Genomic DNA, 19,659 nt, shown 5'->3' on the forward strand with positions numbered 1-19,659 from the left:
CAGTTAGCCATACGTAGCGTTAACTTCAGCCTGAACATAGATATGATAAACATATATGTGTATGTCTATGAGCCTGTCTCTCACCAGTCTGTCTGCCAGTACTGGTTTAGTCGTTTCATATGAAACCAAAGAGCAGAAATGATGTGATAAATAGAAAATATACTGATGGATTGTTGGGGTAAACTAAACAGAGTAGTCTTACACATCACTTTTTCTGAAACATTGAGAGCATACCCGCTTCATGGGGCATCAGTACAACACTACAGGTGAGGTCACAGTGGGAACAGTGGACCCTGATCTGCAGGTCAGATTGAACCCTTATGGGCCCCACATGGACACGCTGGCGGGGTGTTCACTCCTGACTCTATTTGTGGCTTCGTTATGCGTGTACTGAGCTTAAAACAGAGGCAGCAAGTCAAAGGGAAATATTCAGTTCTGTAGACAGACTCTAGACCTCTCGGACCAGGAGGTTTTAGATGTTTCCCTGCTGCAACACACCTGATTCAGATTAAATCCTCTCCAATGGCGTGTTACCAAGTTCTGCTCACAACCTGTTATTTTAAGTCATGTGTTGCAGCGGGAAAACATCTAAAACCTGCGGGACACTGATGCAAGAGGTCCCGAGATGATGATCCCTGCATCAGAGGAAGTAAAAGATAAAGTTTTACAACCTTCATATGTAAAACAGTCAAAGTTAAATCAGCTGAAAAGGTGCAGAAAATGTTTTCTTCTCTGAAACAGGTGAGACGTTTTCTTCTTCTGTTTCCTGAAATAAAATGTCCAGTTTCCTTTTGGAAGTTGTTGCTCAGACAGGACATTTTCCAGAAGTTTGTCTCCTCTGGGAACAGGTGGATGGTCCTCGCTGTCCTGCCTGAGGATCAGCCTGTCAGAGCAGCTCAGTCCGGGGTTTGGCCACCGTCCCTGAACCACTATGACCCTAATCTCTCCCCAAGACTTCTGCTAAGCCCTGTTGGTGCTAATGAACCTCACAGCAGTGAGGCGTGAGAAAGAGGAAAAAAGAGGTCGTTAAAAACCAGAAGCATCTGTCTGGAATTAAAGGAAAACCATCTGTCATCGCGCGATGAGACACCTGGCTGCTAATGACTTCCAAACGCACTGAAAACCTCAGGCTGCTGACGGTTAAATATGAATGCCGTGGAAACAAAGAGACCTGGCAGATGAGGAGCATTTCTACGTTTTAATGCCTCTTTTCACCCAGCTGATAACAACATAAACAGTCTGTAAACAAGCTGTAATGGCGCTGTGTCTCATCTCATCAGGACTGTTTACAGCTAACGTCCGAGATGACTCCCATTAGCGAGGCAAGGTGAAGCGGCGCTTTGGGCCACGGCGGCTGAAGGCATGACCGCGGACAGCGGGAACGGGTGACCTGTTAATGACAGTCCTGAAACAGGACACTTTGTCTGCTTGAGTCAGTCCTGCAGCGGCAACAATGTCCCTGTCTGCTGCTGCTGCCACTTAATAAGGCTGCTTGATGGAGTCATAATCACTCCACCGCCGGGGTTCACCTGTGGGGGTGAGAGGGTCTCAGAGAAGCACCTGAACCAGCCCGAGTAAATAAATCTGGTAAAAAAAAAGCTGTAAGCCAGAAAGGATCGCCACGACTGCAGGATGGTCACCAAGTCCTGCAAAGGACAAGCATGATGTTGTTTGTGTAAAGTTGCTGCCGTCGGGTCTGAGCAGCGTTACTCCTCAATCTAAACCTTCTTCTCGCAGATAGAAGCTTCCTTTTTCTCATCAGCGTCACTTATTCAACTGTCACTTCAGAACGTCTTCGTCGTCATTTGTGATGCGTCTTCATCAGCTGGTGGAGGCGTGGCCTGCCAGGTGAATCTGAGAGGCCACGCCTCCACCAGGTGGAGCCATCCATTGGTGTTTTTTTTGCCTCTACGGACCTCGCCTGCAGGAATCCTTCAGTTGATGAAGACTTGTCACAATAGACGTCGGACGACGTTTCTGAAGAAGATTAGACTTACAGTTAAAGCTACAGTCCTTTCTAAAACACTCAATAGCCATCCATCCATCCATCCATCCATCTTCTGCCGCTTATCCGGGGTCGGGTCGCGGGGGCAGCAGCCTAAGCAGGGAAGCCCAGACTTCCCTCTCCCCAGCCACATTTGCCAACTCTGCGGGGGGGATCCCGAGGCGTTCCCAGGCCAGCCGAGAGATGTAATCCCTCCAGCGTGTCCTGGGTCTTCCCCGGGGTCTCCTCCCCGAGGGACGTGCCTGGAACACCTCACCAGGGAGGCGTCCAGGAGGCATCCTGACCAGATGCCCGAGCCACCTCAACTGGTTCCTCTCGATGCGAAGGAGCAGCGGCTCTACTCTGAGCCCCTCCCGGATGACCGAGCTCCTCACCCTATCTCTAAGGGAGAGCCCGGCCACCCTGCGGAGGAAACTCATTTCAGCCGCCTGTATACGAGATCTCGTTCTTTCGGTCACGACCCACAGCTCATGACCATAGGTGAGGGTAGGAACGTAGATCGACTGATAAATCGAGAGCTTCGCCTTCTGGCTCAGCTCCTTCTTCACCACGACGGACCGGCGCAGAGCCCGCATTACTGCAGACGCCGCACCGATCCGTCTGTCGATCTCACGCTCCATCCTTCCCTCACTCGTGAACAAGACCCCGAGATATTTAAACTCCTCCACTTGAGGCAGGACCTGACTCCCGACCCGGAGAGGGCAATCCACCCTATTCCGGCTGAGGACCATGGTCTCAGATTTTGAGGTGCTGATTCTCATCCCAGCCGCTTCACACTCGGCCGCGAATCGCTCAAGCGAGAGCTGGAGATCACGACCAGACGAAGCCAACAGGACCACGTCATCCGCAAAAAGCAGGGACCCAATCCTGAGGCCACCAAGTCGGATCCCCTCAACCCCTCGGCTGCGCCTAGAAATTCTGTCCATATAAGTTATGAACAGAATCGGTGATAAAGGGCAGCCTTGGCGGAGTCCAACCCTCACCGGAAACGAATCCGACTTACTACCGGCAATACGGACCAAGCTCTGACACCTGTCGTACAGGGACCGGACAGCCCGTACAAGGGGGTCCGGTACCCCATACTCCCGGAGTACCCCCCACAGGAGCCCCCGGGGGACACGGTCGAATGCCTTCTCCAGGTCCACAAAGCACATGTAGACTGGTTGGGCAAACTCCCATGCCCCCTCCAGGACCCCAGAGAGGGCATAGAGCTGGTCCACTGTTCCGCGACCAGGACGAAAACCACACTGCTCCTCCTCAATCCGGGATTCGACTATCCGGCGGACCCTCCTCTCCAGGACCCCTGAATAGACCTTACCAGGGAGGCTGAGGAGTGTGATTCCCCTGTAATTGGAACACACCCTCCGGTCCCCCTTCTTAAAAAGGGGAACCACCACCCCAGTCTGCCAATCCAGCGGTACTGCCCCCGATGTCCACGCGATGCTGCAGAGGCGTGTCAGCCAGGACAGCCCCACAGCATCCAGAGCCTTAAGGAACTCCGGGCGGATCTCATCCACCCCCGGGGCCTTGCCGCCAAGGAGCTTTTTGACCACCTCAGCGACTTCAGCCCCAGAGATAGGAGAGTCCACCCCTGAGTCCACCAGCTCTGCTCCCTCATGGGAAGCCGTGTTGGTAGGATTGAGGAGGTCTTCGAAGTATTCCCTCCACCGACCCACAACGTCCCGAGTTGAGGTCAGCAGCTCCCCATCTCCACTGTACACAGTATTGATGGAGCACTGCTTCCCCCCCCTGAGCCGCCGGATGGTGGACCAGAATCTCCTCGAAGCCGTCCGGAAGTCTTTCTCCATGGCCTCGCCGAACTCCTCCCATGCCCGAGTTTTTGCCTCGGCAACGGCCGAAGCCGCATGCCGCTTAGCCCGTCGGTACCCATCAGCTGCCTCCAGAGTCCCACAGGCCAAAAAGGCCCGATAGGACTCCTTCTTCAGCTTGACAGCATCCCTCACTGCTGGTGTCCACCAACGAGTCCTGGGATTACCGCCACGACAGGCACCAACGACCTTGCAGCCACAGCTCCGGCTGGCCGCCTCAGCAATAGAGGCACGGAACACAGCCCATTCGGACTCAATGTCCCCCGCCTCACCCGGGACATGTTCGAAGCTCTGCTGAAGGTGGGAGTTGAAGCTCGCTCTGACAGGGGACTCAGCCAGACGTTCCCAGCAGACCCTCACAACACGTTTGGGCCTGCCAGCTCTGACCGGCTTCCTCCCCCACCATCTGAGCCAACTCACCACCAGGTGGTGATCAGTTGACAGCTCCGCCCCCCTCTTCACCCGAGTGTCCAAGGCATGTGGCCGCAGGTCCGACGATACGACTACAAAGTCGATCATTGAACTGCGGCCCAGGGAATCCTGATGCCAGGTGTACATATGGACACTCTTATGCTGGAACATGGTGTTCGTTATAGACAATCCATGACGAGCACAGAAGTCCAATAACAAAACACCATTTGGGTTCAGAGGGGGGGGACCATGCCTCCCAATCACTCCCCTCCAGGTCTCACTGTCATTGCCCACGTGAGCATTGAAGTCCCCCAGCAGAATAATGGAGTCCCCAGAAGGAGCACCCTCCAGCACTCCCTCCAAGGACCCCAGAAAGGGTGGGTACTCTGAACTGCTGTTCGGCGCATAAGCACAGACAACAGTCAGGACCCGTCCCCCCACCCGGAGGCGGAGGGAAACTACCCTTTCATCCACCGGGGTAAACCCCAACGTGCAGGCACCAAGCTGGGGGCTGATGAGAATGCCCACACCTGCTCGGCGCCTCTCACCATGAGCAACTCCAGAGTGGAAGAAGGTCCAGCCCCTCTCGAGGGTACTGGTTCCAGAGCCCAAGCCATGCGTCGAGGTGAGTCCAACTATATCTAGTCGGAACCGCTCAACCTCGCGCACAAGCTCAGGCTCCTTCCCCACCAGAGAGGTGACGTTCCACGTCCCTAGAGCCAGCTTCTGCAGCCGGGGGTCGGACCGCCAGGGTCCCCGCCCCTTGCTGCCGCCCAGCTCACATTGCACCCGACCCCTACGGCTCCTCCCGCAGATGGTGAGCCCACGGGAGGTGGGGCCCATGTAACCCTTTCGGGCTGAGCCCGACCGGGCCCCATGGGCGAAGGCCCGGCCACCAGACGCTCGCTCTCGTACCCCACCTCCAGGCCTGGCTCCAGAGGGGGGTCCCGGTAACCCGCGTCCGGGCAAGGGAACATTTATGCCCAGGTTTGTCGTCGTCATAGGGGTCTATGAGCCGTGCTTGGTCTGGTCCCTCCCCTAGACACCTGTTTGCCATGGGTGACCCTACCAGGGGCATAAAGCCCCCGACAACATAGCTGCTAGGATCTTCGGGACGCACAAACCCCTCCACCACGATAAGGTGACGGCTCAGGGAGAGGCTCAATAGCTTAGTTTTTATTACAGTTTTTGCTGAATGAAAGTAAAATTTGTCACACTTCAACAACTTACAACTCTAATTAGCAGGTGTTTCCACTGAACGGGGTTTAGCGCAAACGCTGCAGTTCTCGTACCCTCATGCTGAAGGACAATTCTGCACATCATAAGTGTTTATTCTGTTGAAACATCTGGGTGCGTTTCCATTACACCTAGAACTGCACAAACTAAATATTGCAATAAAAAACATTAGTGGAAAAACGTACATTTAAAAACAGTCTCGAAAATCACTAAAATGTTTTTACGCTCTCATGAGGAGGTTTTTCAGACATTTTGATCCAGAAATATATCGCAAAAGTGCAACATAAACACTTTTTTTGCATTTACGTGTCCTCAGACGTGATGTGGGGGGTCATGACCACCCCAAGATTTCTGAAGAGATGAACTGAAGCTCATCGGGCAGTTCCTACCATCGCCATCTTTGCAGCGTTAACCTGTCGTCAGCAGGAGAATACTAAAATGGCCATATAAGCCAAAACTGAGAGGTGAGAGGGGGCAATAAGCATGTCTTGGATGACTGACATCGAGCAAACAGTGACCTCTCTGTAGCTAAGAGCTATCTGAGCGGGCTAAAGCTAAGTCACGTTGTTTACCGGCTAAAAACTGCGGTTGTTCTACGTTCTTCTTACTTGAAGCAGGAGATCGGGTACCTGTCAATCAAAAGGACACGCTCAAAACATGCCAAATTTTGAGATAAATTACTTCTAAACGGAAGATTTATAAAAAATTTTACTCCCCCCACAGTTGTCATGAAGGTAAACCTGACCTAATAAAGCAAGAATGGATTTTTGTACCAGGCTGCAAACATGTTTATTTCTGCTGTAAACATGTTTATTTCTGCTGTGAAGTTCGCCTTTTAAACATGGGACTAAGTGGAGACTCCCTTTTGGAGCCCAGAGGGGATGAGGAGGGGGGGGCGACTGCAGGTTTTGGCATAATATAGCTTTACTTTTAACCACCACAGGTTGCTGCTTGAACAAATATAGGAAAGAAGGAGTGACATGACACAAAATAAGGAATAACAATTAAACACACCACAGAAGTGTAAAAATCTGCTTAATTCAACTGTTACATTCTAGATAGTCGATTAGCTTTGATGGCTTTTGACGACGGCTGGAGGTTAGAAAATATATTCAACATTTTTGCCTCAGGTGATCAAATATTTGTTCCTTCTTCCGGGACGCAGAAGAGCACAAACACAGCAATTAAACAGTCGGTGAATTAATTATACCGCGCTAAGTTTGCGTTTCCAATTAAAGCTTCGGCCCCAAAAACGTGAACACTCCCCTCATGCAAAGCAGGGCAGAAGGTAAATTTAATTACGCTGCTGCAGCTCTACTGCAGAGGGGGATGTTTGGTTTGTAATAAAAACAGCAATCTCATGGTTAAATAAATAAAAAACCTACGGAGGTGCTTTGGGGAAGATTGAGGTGAACAGGAGTGTTAGAAAAAAGAAAAAGATGCCAATTACCTGCATAGCAGATCCAAACAGCAGCAGCCAGGCGTGTGTGAATGTACGGCTGGATAGCAGCTCGTGATATGACAAACAAAGTCCCTCCGATTCAGTCGCAGCGACTCCGACTTTCTGCAGGAAAACTGGTTGATTTGTCTGCAAACCGACCAGAGGGACTCGTGTCTTTTCAGGAAGTTAAAGATGTTTATTTTACAGCATTTAGCAAAGAAAAAAACTTTGATCATCATTGTAATATTCTCAGAATATGTTTGTCCAAATTGCGGCCTGTAGTGTTTCACGTTTCTATGGTGATCACATCACGTGATACAAATAAAGAGTCTCTCTGCATCATATGGATACTCCTGTACCTGCTACCCATGTTATGTTCTGACGAGCTTCTCAGTAAATACTTAGTGCTGAAAGTCATACTGACTCGTTATTGTACATTTATATGCCAATCACTAAGTAGAACATGGTGTCAGAGTAAACGGTAACTGAACGAAGATGGATTTTTCCGGCGTGCCTTCTCTTCACATGGACTGGGATGCTAAAAACTTGCCCGAGGCATAGCGCAAGTTTAAGCTCCACGTTGATCTGATGTTTTCCGGACCGCTTAAAAAGAAAGGGGAAGAGGAAAACTGCAGCTACCTCCTTCTCTGGATCGGTGAAAAGGGTAGAGATATTTACAACACGTGGACGCTCTCAGAGGACGAAAGTAAGACACTAAAAGCTTATTACGACCGCTACGTGGCATATGTCGAGCCCAAAACCAACGCCATTTTTGCACGCTATAAATTCAATGAAAAGGTGCAAACCCTGAATGAACCGTTTGAGCAGTTTGTAACCGATCTGAGGCTACCTGTGAAAGACTGTAACTATGGTGGTCATGTGGAGGAAATGATAAGAGACCGCATAGTCTTTGGAATCCATTCCTCAAGAGTACGTGAAAAGCTTTTAAGTGTTGGGTCTGATTTGACGTTGGACAAAGCAATAGACATCGCACGGTCTCACGAAATCGCCCAGGCTCAGCTCAAAACTTTCTCTGGGAACAGCAACGAGCAGTCAGTGCAAGCCCTCAGCCGGTGACCACACAAAACAGACCAGTGGAAATCGCGCCATTACAGGAGAAACAGCAGCGCAGCTAGCCCTGTTAAAATGGATGGAGACAAAAGGCACCATGCAATGTGTGATTACTGCGGAAACAAAACACATACAGCCAAAGAGAATTGTCCAGCAAAAGGAAAGCAATGCAAAATATGCAACAAATGGAACCACTTTGCAAAAGTGTGCCGCTCAAGGCAAAGGAAAGCAGTACATACAGTAAGTAAAAATGAACCAGACAAGTACACAGATGGTGAAGATTTGTTTATTGATGCAGTGACGCAGTGACATGACTGTAATGATGAACAAGCTTTTGCAAATATTAATGTTGGCCCAAACAAAAATACAGTCAGCTTCAAACTTGACACAGGTGCTTCAGCTAATGTCATTCCTACAAGCGTCTTCAGCGAGTTAGGAATACAGCATACCCTACAACCGTCATCTCGCCCACTCTATGGCTATGGAGGAGAGCCACTAGCAGTAAAAGGCAAATGCAGTGTTGAGTGCCAGTACAAGGACATTAAGCTACCACTAAAGATCCATGTTGTCGACACATTAGCACCATCAACAATAAAAGTAAAATCATCATTTTAATCTTGAAAAAGAACAACAGTTTGTTTTCTACAGTTATTTATAGTTTCATAAGATGCTGCTTTGTCTGATGTTTGGGCTTAGTTTAGAGCCATAATGTCAAACTCTGGCTCTCGGGGGACACAGCCCTGCAGGTTTTAGATGATTCTCTGCTCCAACACACCATATTCAAATGAAATCGCGCTCCTCAACAGTTTTTTGTCAAGTGCTGCATAATGACCCATTGATTAGTCAGGTGTGTTGAAGCAGATAAACATCTAAAACAGGGATTTCCAACTCCAGTCCTCTTGAGCTACCATCCTGTAGGTTTTAAATGTTACCCTGCTCCAACACAACAGGTTAAAATAAAATGGTTCTCTAACAACTTGTTGAGATCTGCACAAGCCTCTAGATGATCCACTAGTCAGGTGTGTTGAAGCAGGTAAACATCTAAAACTGGGATCTCTAACTTAGGTCCTAATGATCTACTGCCCTGCAGCTTTTAGATGTTTACCTGCTTCAACATAACTGACAAATGAATGGTTCATTTACCAAGCTGGTGAAGGGAAACATCTAAAACCTGCGGGACCAGGGCCTAAACGTCTGGACTTGGTAAATCTTATAGTTTGGTCTGGCGTAGTGACCGTTAACCATCCCGTTAGTTCTGTCACTTTTAAGAACATGTATGTGTTTATCATGGCTGCTTCACATGTTTTATGTTTGTTTAAAGGATGGATATATTGATGGAACATTTCAAAGACAAGACATGCCTGGTCTGATGAGTCTGATATGCCGTCTAGATACCGCAGTTTAGTTTGAGATGATATAAAAATAAATCAAACTAATCTGTGACACTGTTCTGTTATTTGTGTACTTGCTACAAATTAAGCAGTTAACTGTGGTCTGAGTTCCCTGATGCGCCCCCTAGTGGAATCCTCAGGTAAAAAAAACGTAGAATACTAAACAAGGAAGAGAACGACGTGGTCCCAGTGGAGTCGGTTAAACAGGAAAACGCCAGACTGGGCATCTGTAAAACCCTGGGATACTCTCTGCTCCCTTTACTCTCACTGAAGCATTCAGTCGTGTTTTTCCTCAGCAGGCAGCACCGCCTCTTTCCTCTCCTCGTCACCCGCAGCTGGTCTACAGATCGCTGTTCATCCTGGTTCTGGTTCTGATGGAGGTTTTCCTTCCTGGTTCTGGTCCAGATTAAGGTTTTCCTTCCTGGTTCTGGTCCAGATAGAGGTTTTCCTTCCTGGTTCTGGTTCTGATGGAGGTTTTCCTTCCTGGTTCTGGTTGGGTAAATTGGTTATAATAAACACAGTTAATGTAAATTAGACTCGTGGATCATGTAACTAATCTGATAAAGTTGGACTATAATTAATATCAAAGTGAACTGGACTGAACATGGATATTTAGATTATCTATTAAAGCATCTTGAGATTATTTTGCCAGCATATAAAGAAATCAGGACTGAACTAAATTTAGATATTTTTTATGTTTTATATTAAGAAAAAGTGTTTTATGTAACTTTATGTAAGATGTTTTTGTGTTTGGTGGCATTAAATGCTGCAACTTTAAAAGTAAACATAACGGAAATCATCAGTATTCAGTATGAACACTTAACTGCAATATTTTATTTTAATTTTTAGAAATGAGTGAATTCACTAGAAGATTGTTGAGGTTCAGATGGGCATATAGCTTTTAATTAAATTTAAAAAAAAACATCCATTAAAGCAATAAGCATCCATAAAAAACATTGAATCACAGCCAAACAAACACCAGAAACGGATTAAAAAAAAAAAAAAAAAAATCAAAACAGAAAATTGCAACAACAAAAAGAACTCAAAACAATAACATACAAGAGGAAAAGAAACATAAAATGAAAAGTGAGTTTTTGGTGCCATAAAGATTGTCAAAACCATGAAAGAGATCACATACCCAGTCTGAGAAACTGCAGGTGACGAGTCAAGGACAAAAAATAAAAGGCACAACGCAGATTTTCAACGCATTACAGTTTTTATTCTCTCGCTCAAAGTTTTAGTTTGTCTTCAAAGAAAATGACGAACGGAAACGCTGTAGCTGGCTTCCACACACTGGACGAAGACTGACCCGATTCCAAGCAGCTGACAGGTTCTGTACCATGAAAACCCGCAGTTTGCAGCCTCACCTTCCCGTCCCGCAGCCGCTCCTCCGTGCAGAAAACCTCCAGCTGCAGCGTATTAAAAACACCGGAGTCACAGCACATTAGCTTTCAATTTAAACTGCATTACAGCAGTTGATGAGAAGGCTGCGCTGCCGTTCACACCGCTTCCCAAACCACTGAACTAGCGCGCATTTTAATTGAGCAAACAGCCGAGTCCCACTTCCACAGCTGTATGTTGATCATATTCAGCACGAGCCAGACGTCTTTGGGAAAAGTGGGTTTCTGATCATAAACGGTCACGTTCCAACAAAAACACAGATGACCACGTCGTTAGCGGTCGGTTTCATCCTCATAGGCACAAAAATCTCCAATGAATTAAGTTTTAAGTGAGAAGATTGATAATAAATCCACGATGTGGGGTGGCAGGAAGACGTCGAAACAAAACCTTGCTCTGAATTCGACATGAGGGGGAAATTAGAGGCCGAAAAGTGGAGCAAAAAAAAAAAATCATTATGGTGTCATTTTCTGACTTTAAAAGTGTGATTTTTACCCATTTTGGTGCAACTTTTATACTTATGTAGATTCCTGCAGCTGAGTTTTGCTTCACAGCACCACGTGATACGATAGTAACTGGATATCAACATGCTATTTCAGCAAAGATATGAGAAAGAACATCATCACAGAGAATAAAGAAAGAAGAGGAAGAGAAACCAGAGTCATCATCACACTGTCTTTTACTGGCTGACGAGTCTGAGCTCATAAATGTTAGCCAATCAAAAGCATCAAACCTTTTTCGCCTATTTACTTAATTTTATCTGTTTACTCACAATAAAAAAAAAATTAAAAAAAACCCCAATGAGGTCATTGACCGAACATTATTGGTTTATTCAGGCTTCCTGGTTAAATTACATTAAAAAAAAAGTTTAGAAATTTCAGAAGTTTAAGCTCTACGACCAAACTAAGCAGATTTTCACGTTTTGATGCTAACGATGTCTAATTCAGCAATACTGTCTCTTCTCTGAGCTCCCTCCAGCCAGTAAAAGTCAGTCTGATGATGACTCATCTTGTATCTTCCTCTGTCTCTTTTTATTTTCCTCTCTTCTTGCATTAATCTCCTCTTGGATATTTTTTTTTTTTACAACTTGCACGTTCAAAACGACCGGTTTTGATATCCAGTTGCTATCGTGTGATGCATCGTGGTGAAGCAAAACTTGGCTGTAAAATGACGCTTCAGGCTGGAAAGTGTTGTTTCTCAGGACGCTGCTGAGCAACAACATCGTCAGGAAGGGACATAATGAATGTAGGCGTGACATCAAAACGAGACTTAAACATTAGAAAGTTACCGATGCGCTAAAGCTGCAATAGTTAGCATACACCACATCATCTGTGTTTACATGTCCCATGTCCGCTTCAGGTCCTAACATGGTAGAAACGACATCTTTTAGGAGCAAATCCCGACTCCCTGCACAGCTAACTCAGTTACTGAGAGGTACGAGCCAGCAGAGCCAGAAACAAAAGCACCTCCCAGGCGTTTGCATCAATCAGCTGCAAACTGAAGCAGCTTTTCTTCCTGCAGATGTTGCTTTTGTTCGGCAGCCTTCAGTCGCAGTCTGCCTCTGAATAATGTCCACTGTAGTCTGGAAACCTTCGTTTTCTGTTAATGTGCCTTTTAACGACCGAGCAGCCTGATTACAGATGCAAAACCAACGAGACTGAAAGACAATTACTAGCTAATAGTAATATTTATAACTCTATTTTAACAATCTTTGGAAGTTTGATAGAAAACTTCATTTATGGCCAAACAGTCACTGGGAATCCAACTATCTTAGATCTAAATATCAAAACGTAAAAAATACCAACATGTTTCTGTTTCTAAATATCAACACAGTTAAATAAAACAGAAAAATAACAAAAACAACTTTGTCAGAATTTACAGACATGCCCAGTCATGTTCACGCAAAATTTGCTCCTGAAGCTCAAAAAGGATCAGAAAAATTCCTAAAAATCTCAACAGCAGCATTTTGTCAGCGTAAACTGTTCTGCTGATTCCAGCAGACTCAGAGGCGTTCCCGCCACAAGCTGCACGACAGAAACGGCTTGTGATGCTGTTATTGATCATACAGGAAGATGTAGCGGCGGTAACGAGGTCGGAAAGGTCGTATGAAGTCGGAAAGTTTTGTATTTGAAGCTCCGTGAGACGACAGAGGCCTGTAGATCACAGCTGTCCTGTCAGGCGGCGGGAAGGAGAAGACGAAGCGGCGTGCATCCGTCACAGCTTCACCGTTCACAAGCACATCGCCGAAGGATGGATCTACGTCGGCGGCGAAAGAATCGTCTTCCCGTCTGCGTTCATTTTTCTCCTCTGATCTCATTACGGAGCTGCGAAGGACACGAGGCGGTTTCTCCTGCCGCCGCTCGCCTCCTTTAGCCGCTTTTAACCGTTAGGATGCAGCGGAACGTAAAGAGCTTTTCAACACTGGAAATGAGAAAAATGACGATCCCTTCGACTTGTTTTGTAAAACCTGAAATCTGGTCAGATGTTAGAGGTAGCCGGGCTTCGATTTCACTTCGCCAGTCGTGAAAACGGTGGGAAAACTTCCCGCTGTTTCCTGCCCAAACTTTATTAAATTCCCTTTCATTACGGCCACGCACTGCCGCAGCTTTCATACAAAAACATCAAATATTTGGTCCCTTTCAACAAATGTGATAAATTAGTCTTAATTACATGTTTGTGAGATTAAAAAAGGCACGCAGTCCGCCCGGTAAGGTAAGGCTTCCTTTCTGAAAGCGGTTCTCATTTCTTGGTGTCGGTCAGGATGATGTTGGCTGTGACGAAGATCAGGCAGGAAACTGCCCACACCAGAACAAACCACACCCAGAAGGAGTGACGGAAGGGAGACCGGTGCTTGTTGACGGCGTCTCTGCCCACCACAGGCTCAAGATGGCGCCTGGCGAAGTACACGAGGAAAGCCGGGATGATGTACTGGATCCCTGTGCCGGCATAGGAGCCTGTGATGCCCACCAGAGACTCCAGGTTGTGGGTGCAGAAAGCCACCACGATGGGGGGCACCAGGGTTATGAGGGGGAACACGACCCGGTCCACCACCCACGGGTAGGTGCCGCCGTCCCGGTGGAACAGCGTCTTCCAGTTGTTGCGCAGCGTCACGGCGATGATGGGGAAGTTGGTGCTGATGGTGAAAACGGGGAACAAGCCCAGGAAGTAGCGCAGCACGGGGATGTCCAGCACGTGGCAGTTGTCGGTGAAGTTCAGCGTGTACATGTCGTGCAGCAGCGAGCTGTCGAAGCAGAAGATGGCGGTGAAGGACAGCAGCGCGTAGAAGCCCAGGATCAGGACGTAGTCGGCAAACAGCAGCTTGCCCACGTGCTTCTTGTTGGAGATGGGCGTCACCAGCGAGGGCAGCGAGTGCTGGCACATGAAGGAGTACACGCACACCCCGAACAGGTTGGGGACCCCGGAGAGGTTGGCGGCAGGGGGGTGGCCTTCGCCAGCGCCTTTACTGATGCGGATCAGAGCCAAGATGATCATCATGGTGAACGCTAGAAGAGAGAGAAAGGAGGGAATTAACAAGCATGACTTTCTAGTGAACGCAAGGAGCTCAGAGAAAACTGATGGATGGATGAACAGCAACGGTCTGGAGCTGGAGAATTACACAAAACGTAAATACTGCCATGAAGAATTACAAGCAACCTCTCAAATATCGCTCTCATGAGGCGGTTTTCCTCACGAGTCGATGCAGAAATATGTTGCTAAGGTGGAAAGGAAACATTCTACCGGCCAGAGTCTCTCAGATGGAAACATGGACACTTCGGCAATCTGAGACAAACTGGGTCAAAAAACAGTGGAAAAGTTGAAGAAAAGATCCACCATCTACACCAGCGTTCCTCATCGCATGCGGCTCACCGACTCTTGCCTTGCGGCTCGTGAAGCAGCCTCTGGCTGTCTGAAAATGCATCTAAACAAGTCATAATGATCCTAAACGCTGCAGTTTTCTCCACAAACAAGAGCTGCAGGCTGCTTGCAGAAACTCTGCTGTCCTAACGGCCCTAACTGACCCTGTCAGAGTTGCCAGTTCTGTCTGATTTCAGCTGCAGCGAACTCCACCAAAGAGCTGCTCCGTCAGTAGCTCCGTATATATAATGAAAAAGAAACGCCCACATTCTGGAGGCATTATTGTATTTTCACCATATACTGTTGCATAAGAATGCCATTACTACGTGTAATATTTAGGATAACCATTCCTTGCTAAAAGGCTGAATGTTACAGATTTGGCAACGTAGCGGGATACATAGCGAGGGAATGTTTTTTTTCTTTTTCTTTTGGGGGGGGGGGGGGGCGGCACTCTCTTCTTTCTATCCTCTCCTATTCTACAGATTACACATTACATACACACTCATACTACTACAGGCACATCGGGGGGCAACTTAAGGATCAGTGTCTTGCACACACACTTCGGCACATAGTCAGGGGAAGCCTGGAATCGACCTACCAACTTTCCAGTTGCTGCTCTTCCTCCTGAGCTACAGACTCCTGTCTTAGTATATTGCTCTTGTTGAATTAACAGTGAGGATCACTGATCTACATGTTATAATATCATCAAAAGACTATTTATTTAATTAGGAGAAGTCTCTGTAGGCTGGAGACAAGGAAAATATTATTCAATAATTATATAGAACTGAAAATAGACATTATTTTTAGTTTTATGAACTAAATTCCTTCAAAAGATTTAATTTCTGCAGCTTGTCAACGCTGGACTCCACTAAACTAAACCAGGAGTCACTTTCATCAGAAAACTAGACTTTTAAAAGAACAAAAGTGACTTTTCCTCTTTAAGGATTTCCCACCTGACTGCATCATATAAACTAAATGAAACTTATGTGTGTTTATAAAATTCCACTTCATGTTATTCCTGTTGAAGTTAAGAGCTTCTTTGTGGTGGAATAATGAGTCCGTTTAAAGCCAAACCGTGCAACGATCCATTCATCCAGCCACCTCCTGATTAATGTCCTTTTTACACATCTAAACTGAACAAACGCGTCTTGATTACAGCTGTTCTCCAGCGAGATATCTGTTGCCGTTAAGAAGCTAAAGACTGAACAGTCAGAAGGATGAAAAAAGGGATAAAAATCTCTCATAATTTGTGCTGAAGGAGCTCTCCATCCGGACTTTGTCCTGAAAACAGCAGCAGCTCCAGCTTCTCGTGCTTCTAAATGAAATATTTTAGGCTGTAAAACAACAGTTTTAACAGGAGGAGGAAGTTTATTCCCCTGCAGCTGATTGTCCCAACAGAACAAGCCATGGCCGGGTATAAAGGCAGAGAAGCACACCTCCTGCTCGCCGCCTCGCATCTCCGATTGATTAGAGGAGGTGTGTCTGTGGAGAGCGGCGTAAGCGTGTCGAGCGCGGCGTGCGGGGCTGTTACGGGCCGCTCCGCTCGCACATGGAGTCCGTGACACCAGGAGTTAGTTCCAGCCTCGGGATGGCCAGCAGCCAGCTCCTCGGCTTTCATCACAAGCTGTCCTTTAAACACAGACTGACATTTAGGAGGTGCCGGCCGAATCCCGAGCTGCCACACTTCATGTGTTGCCCAACACCTCCGCCAGATCCCCGCTTGCCTCCGAGAAACGCTTCAAAACAGCCGCAAGTTCCAATTAACCTGCACTAATCTGCTACAGCGAGCCGAGGAGACGTCCGGAGAAGGAAATGAGTTTCCAGAGAAGAAACAACGATGGTCAACAATCACAACGGTCTCCACCAGCCAGAGTCCACGATCCACGATAACACCATTATTTATCACATCTTCATCACCATGTTGCTAAGAGACCTCAGATTTGATGATGAAGTCACTTCCTGTCAGACTTTCCACCAATCAGAGAGCTTAAACTGACGGTAACGTCCAATCAGGAGCAGCCAAAGATCAACAGGTGATGAGAAAAACAGAGAAATAATGATCCTCTATGGCTGGAATAAAGCCAAGAAGACGTTTGGGATGCAGCTGAGGTGGAGGTGGTGAAGTGAGGATTGCAGGTAGATAGAAGCAGAAACAAAACGGCTCCTGTCTGCCTTCACTCCTTCATCCAGAGTTACGCTCCACCAGTGAAAATGACTAAATCACCAACCAGACTCTTTTCCTCTGTTGTTCCACGATGGTGGAACGACCTCCCAAACTCTGTCCGCTCTGCAGAGTCCTTGTCTGCTTTTAACAGTAAGCTGAAGATTCAGATCTTCAAGCAGCGCTTCCACACTATAGCTACATTAGTCAGAGAAGTTGGAGAACTTGGCCCAGTTCTTCACAACAAATATTCATTATTTCTCATTTAAAGGCGTGCTATGATGGTATTTCCAGTTTCCTGAGCTTTCTACAGTGTTGAATCCTCATCAGACATGTGAACGGCACTGTTTTTTATCACCTAAACGCATGTTGGAGTTTTAGTTTGAGTTCCAGCACTCTCTGCGTTTGGTTTCCATGGCGACGAAAAACGCGTTGTTTTAGAGAGTTTTTTCTACTTGGAAATCCTTGTGACGTCCCGGGGGATAAGGTTCGGTGATTGGTTACCTTCTACTGGTTAACAAGGGCATGTACAAATACATCAGGCGGGTGGAAAACGTGGGATAAAGTTACTTCCAACGATGGCTGGTGAGTTTACCAAAGAGAGACATCCTGCTGCATTCGTTGCTGTGGGTTGCTGTTTTCCACTTCGTTTTCAGGGTCTGATTCAGGTTCCAACATGTAGGGCTGTATGCTATGTGTTGACATTGTATTTTGTTTTTTTATTGAGTTCATATGAGCCTAATCCTTCTGTTTATGAGATGTTACCATGATGGCGAATGACTCCCGATGTAGTGCAGTGGCGGGAGGCGGGGCTTAATGCGGAAGAGTCTCAATCCACTCGTTTTGCCCGCAGGCTGATCTGACAGCCTACGGAGAGGGTCGGTCTGAAGTAAAGAAAGTGATTTGTGACAATAACTCGATCAATCCCAGCCCTTCTGGTCTCAGAAATAAAAATAAATTAGCCTGAAATGCAAATAATTGTTCCACTTTAACACAGGTAATATTGAGAGGTGGGCCAGTCTGACCAGCACCTTTCTATGATGTCCTCTAATGTTTGATTTCATGCTTGTGTTGTTCTCACTCTCATATGTAAGTCGCTTTGGATAAAAGCGTCTGCTAAATGACAGTAGAATAGAATAGAATATGTGTATCAAGCAGATTTTTGATGCAATCCAAAGGAAAACACGAAAAAAACAGGAAAAAATAAGGGTCCCTGAACACATCATGTGGAATTTTTGTGGTAAAATAACCAAAAAAAAGTCTTAAAATGTGACATTTTCTGTGTATTGCCTGTTTATTATAAATCCAGTGGGAAAAGAACCACATAATCTCCAGTGTCAGTAGCCAGGAGGACGTCATTACTGACCCTCAGTGCTGCTGAGCAATTATAAACTATTAGCATTGATGCTGCGCTGCTTCATCATCATCATCATCATCATCCTTTCCAAAAAAAAAAAAACAGGCTGCAGATTCAGATGTGGGTGAAAAATAATTGTTTCTTTGCATGTTTGTAGAGTAAATAATTATAGAAAAGATTTATTAAATGTATGATTTATCCAGATTTCCTTCAGGCTCCACTCACAGAGGCGCCTGCGGTGGCCGCAGACTAAAACTTTTGGGCTTTCTGGGCGTTAAATCCATTTAACTTTGGCCGAGCTTCACTGTTTGGTTTTATATTACCTGAGCATGCCCTGGCCGAGCCAGGTCACGACACCGTTGTTTCACTGTGGAGCCAGCCATGCATGAAAACAAGCTACCCAGCTGAAAATGGAGAAACAGGGAAGGGCGGCAGAGCCAGAGACAAACCGGATTTAAGATACTCTCAAGGGCAAAGAAGAGTGATTTGTAGGTAACAAAAGACAAACAATGTTTTTAGTTTCAGGAAACATTGATAAATGGATCAGAACAAAAGATGTCGGCGCTCGCGCACGAGTCGCCGTAGAACCTGTTGCATCAGCGTTCAATATTTAATGCATCTTTGGCTTCGGTCCAATGTAATCTCAGGCTGTGGGGAAAGCTCTGTTACTCCCAATTTAAACGTTAACCCCACCACACAGAGAGGTGGGATTGATGGGCAACAGACCAGCTTTCAAGGACGAGGACACGCATCTGCAGCGGTTCTCTTATTGCACCAGTATATCTGCGTCATAAACCAGTCTCCTCTGGTCTGCTCGGCTGGAAATGTTCTGCATCTCTGTGTTAATTTCAGCACAAAACATCTGCAATGCCTGAAACGCTCATCATCACATCCCATCTGTGTCTTTACACCTTTCTGTCTGCGGCAGGCGGCCTCGTACGAGATGCAGGACAGGAGGAAGGAAACTTTTCTCCTCTTCCTCCTCACCAGCACCAGCACAGGAAGGGAAGTAGCATGGGGCTTTTAATTAAGAGTGCCTCCAGGTAGCGGGGTGCCATTACACACCTTGAGGCAGCTTTCTGAGAGTCTGGCCAAGATTAAGATGCTGCAACGAGGCAAAGCCAAACAATGGCCGGGCTGGTTAATAAATTATTAATATGCAGAATCCTAACAAGCTGAAACCATCACCGTCTGGTTTCCATCACCTTCGCTGCTCTGAACAACCAGGGAGCACATTTAAGGACCTTATTTATGCAGTAAATTAAATGTGACCTAAGGCCTCTGGACTAACAGTATTCAGATCTATCATTCAGTGATTAGCGCAAATCTTATCGACGCCAGCACATATTAACCTGACATTCGGTTTTATTACGTTTGCAGAAAGCAGGCCACTGCGGGGTGCGTAAATAAATCAAAATGCAATGTTCTGCAAATCATTTAAACTCCTGCATGGATAATAATGCTTTGTCAGCAGGTTTAAGTAGCAACAGACAGAATGCTTAAA

At 46.6% G+C, this 19,659-nt stretch overlaps 1 protein-coding gene across 1 annotated transcript in view; it reads right to left on the reverse strand.

Annotated features, from left to right (window-relative positions):
• Positions 1–13,521: 13,521 nt before the first annotated feature.
• Positions 13,522–19,659, reverse strand: part of tmem104 (transmembrane protein 104) — a gene marked incomplete at its 3' end in the record, with an annotated part of 98,696 nt that continues 92,558 nt past the window's right edge. Inside the window, exon 10 of the mRNA XM_079252740.1 lies at positions 13,522–14,285. Within this exon, the coding sequence (XP_079108866.1) occupies positions 13,522–14,285 (764 nt within the window). The remainder of the gene's footprint in view (positions 14,286–19,659) is intronic.

Source organism: Telmatherina bonti, assembly GCF_933228915.1.
Source record: "Telmatherina bonti genome assembly, chromosome: 14".
NCBI classification, from domain to species: domain Eukaryota; kingdom Metazoa; phylum Chordata; class Actinopteri; order Atheriniformes; family Telmatherinidae; genus Telmatherina; species Telmatherina bonti.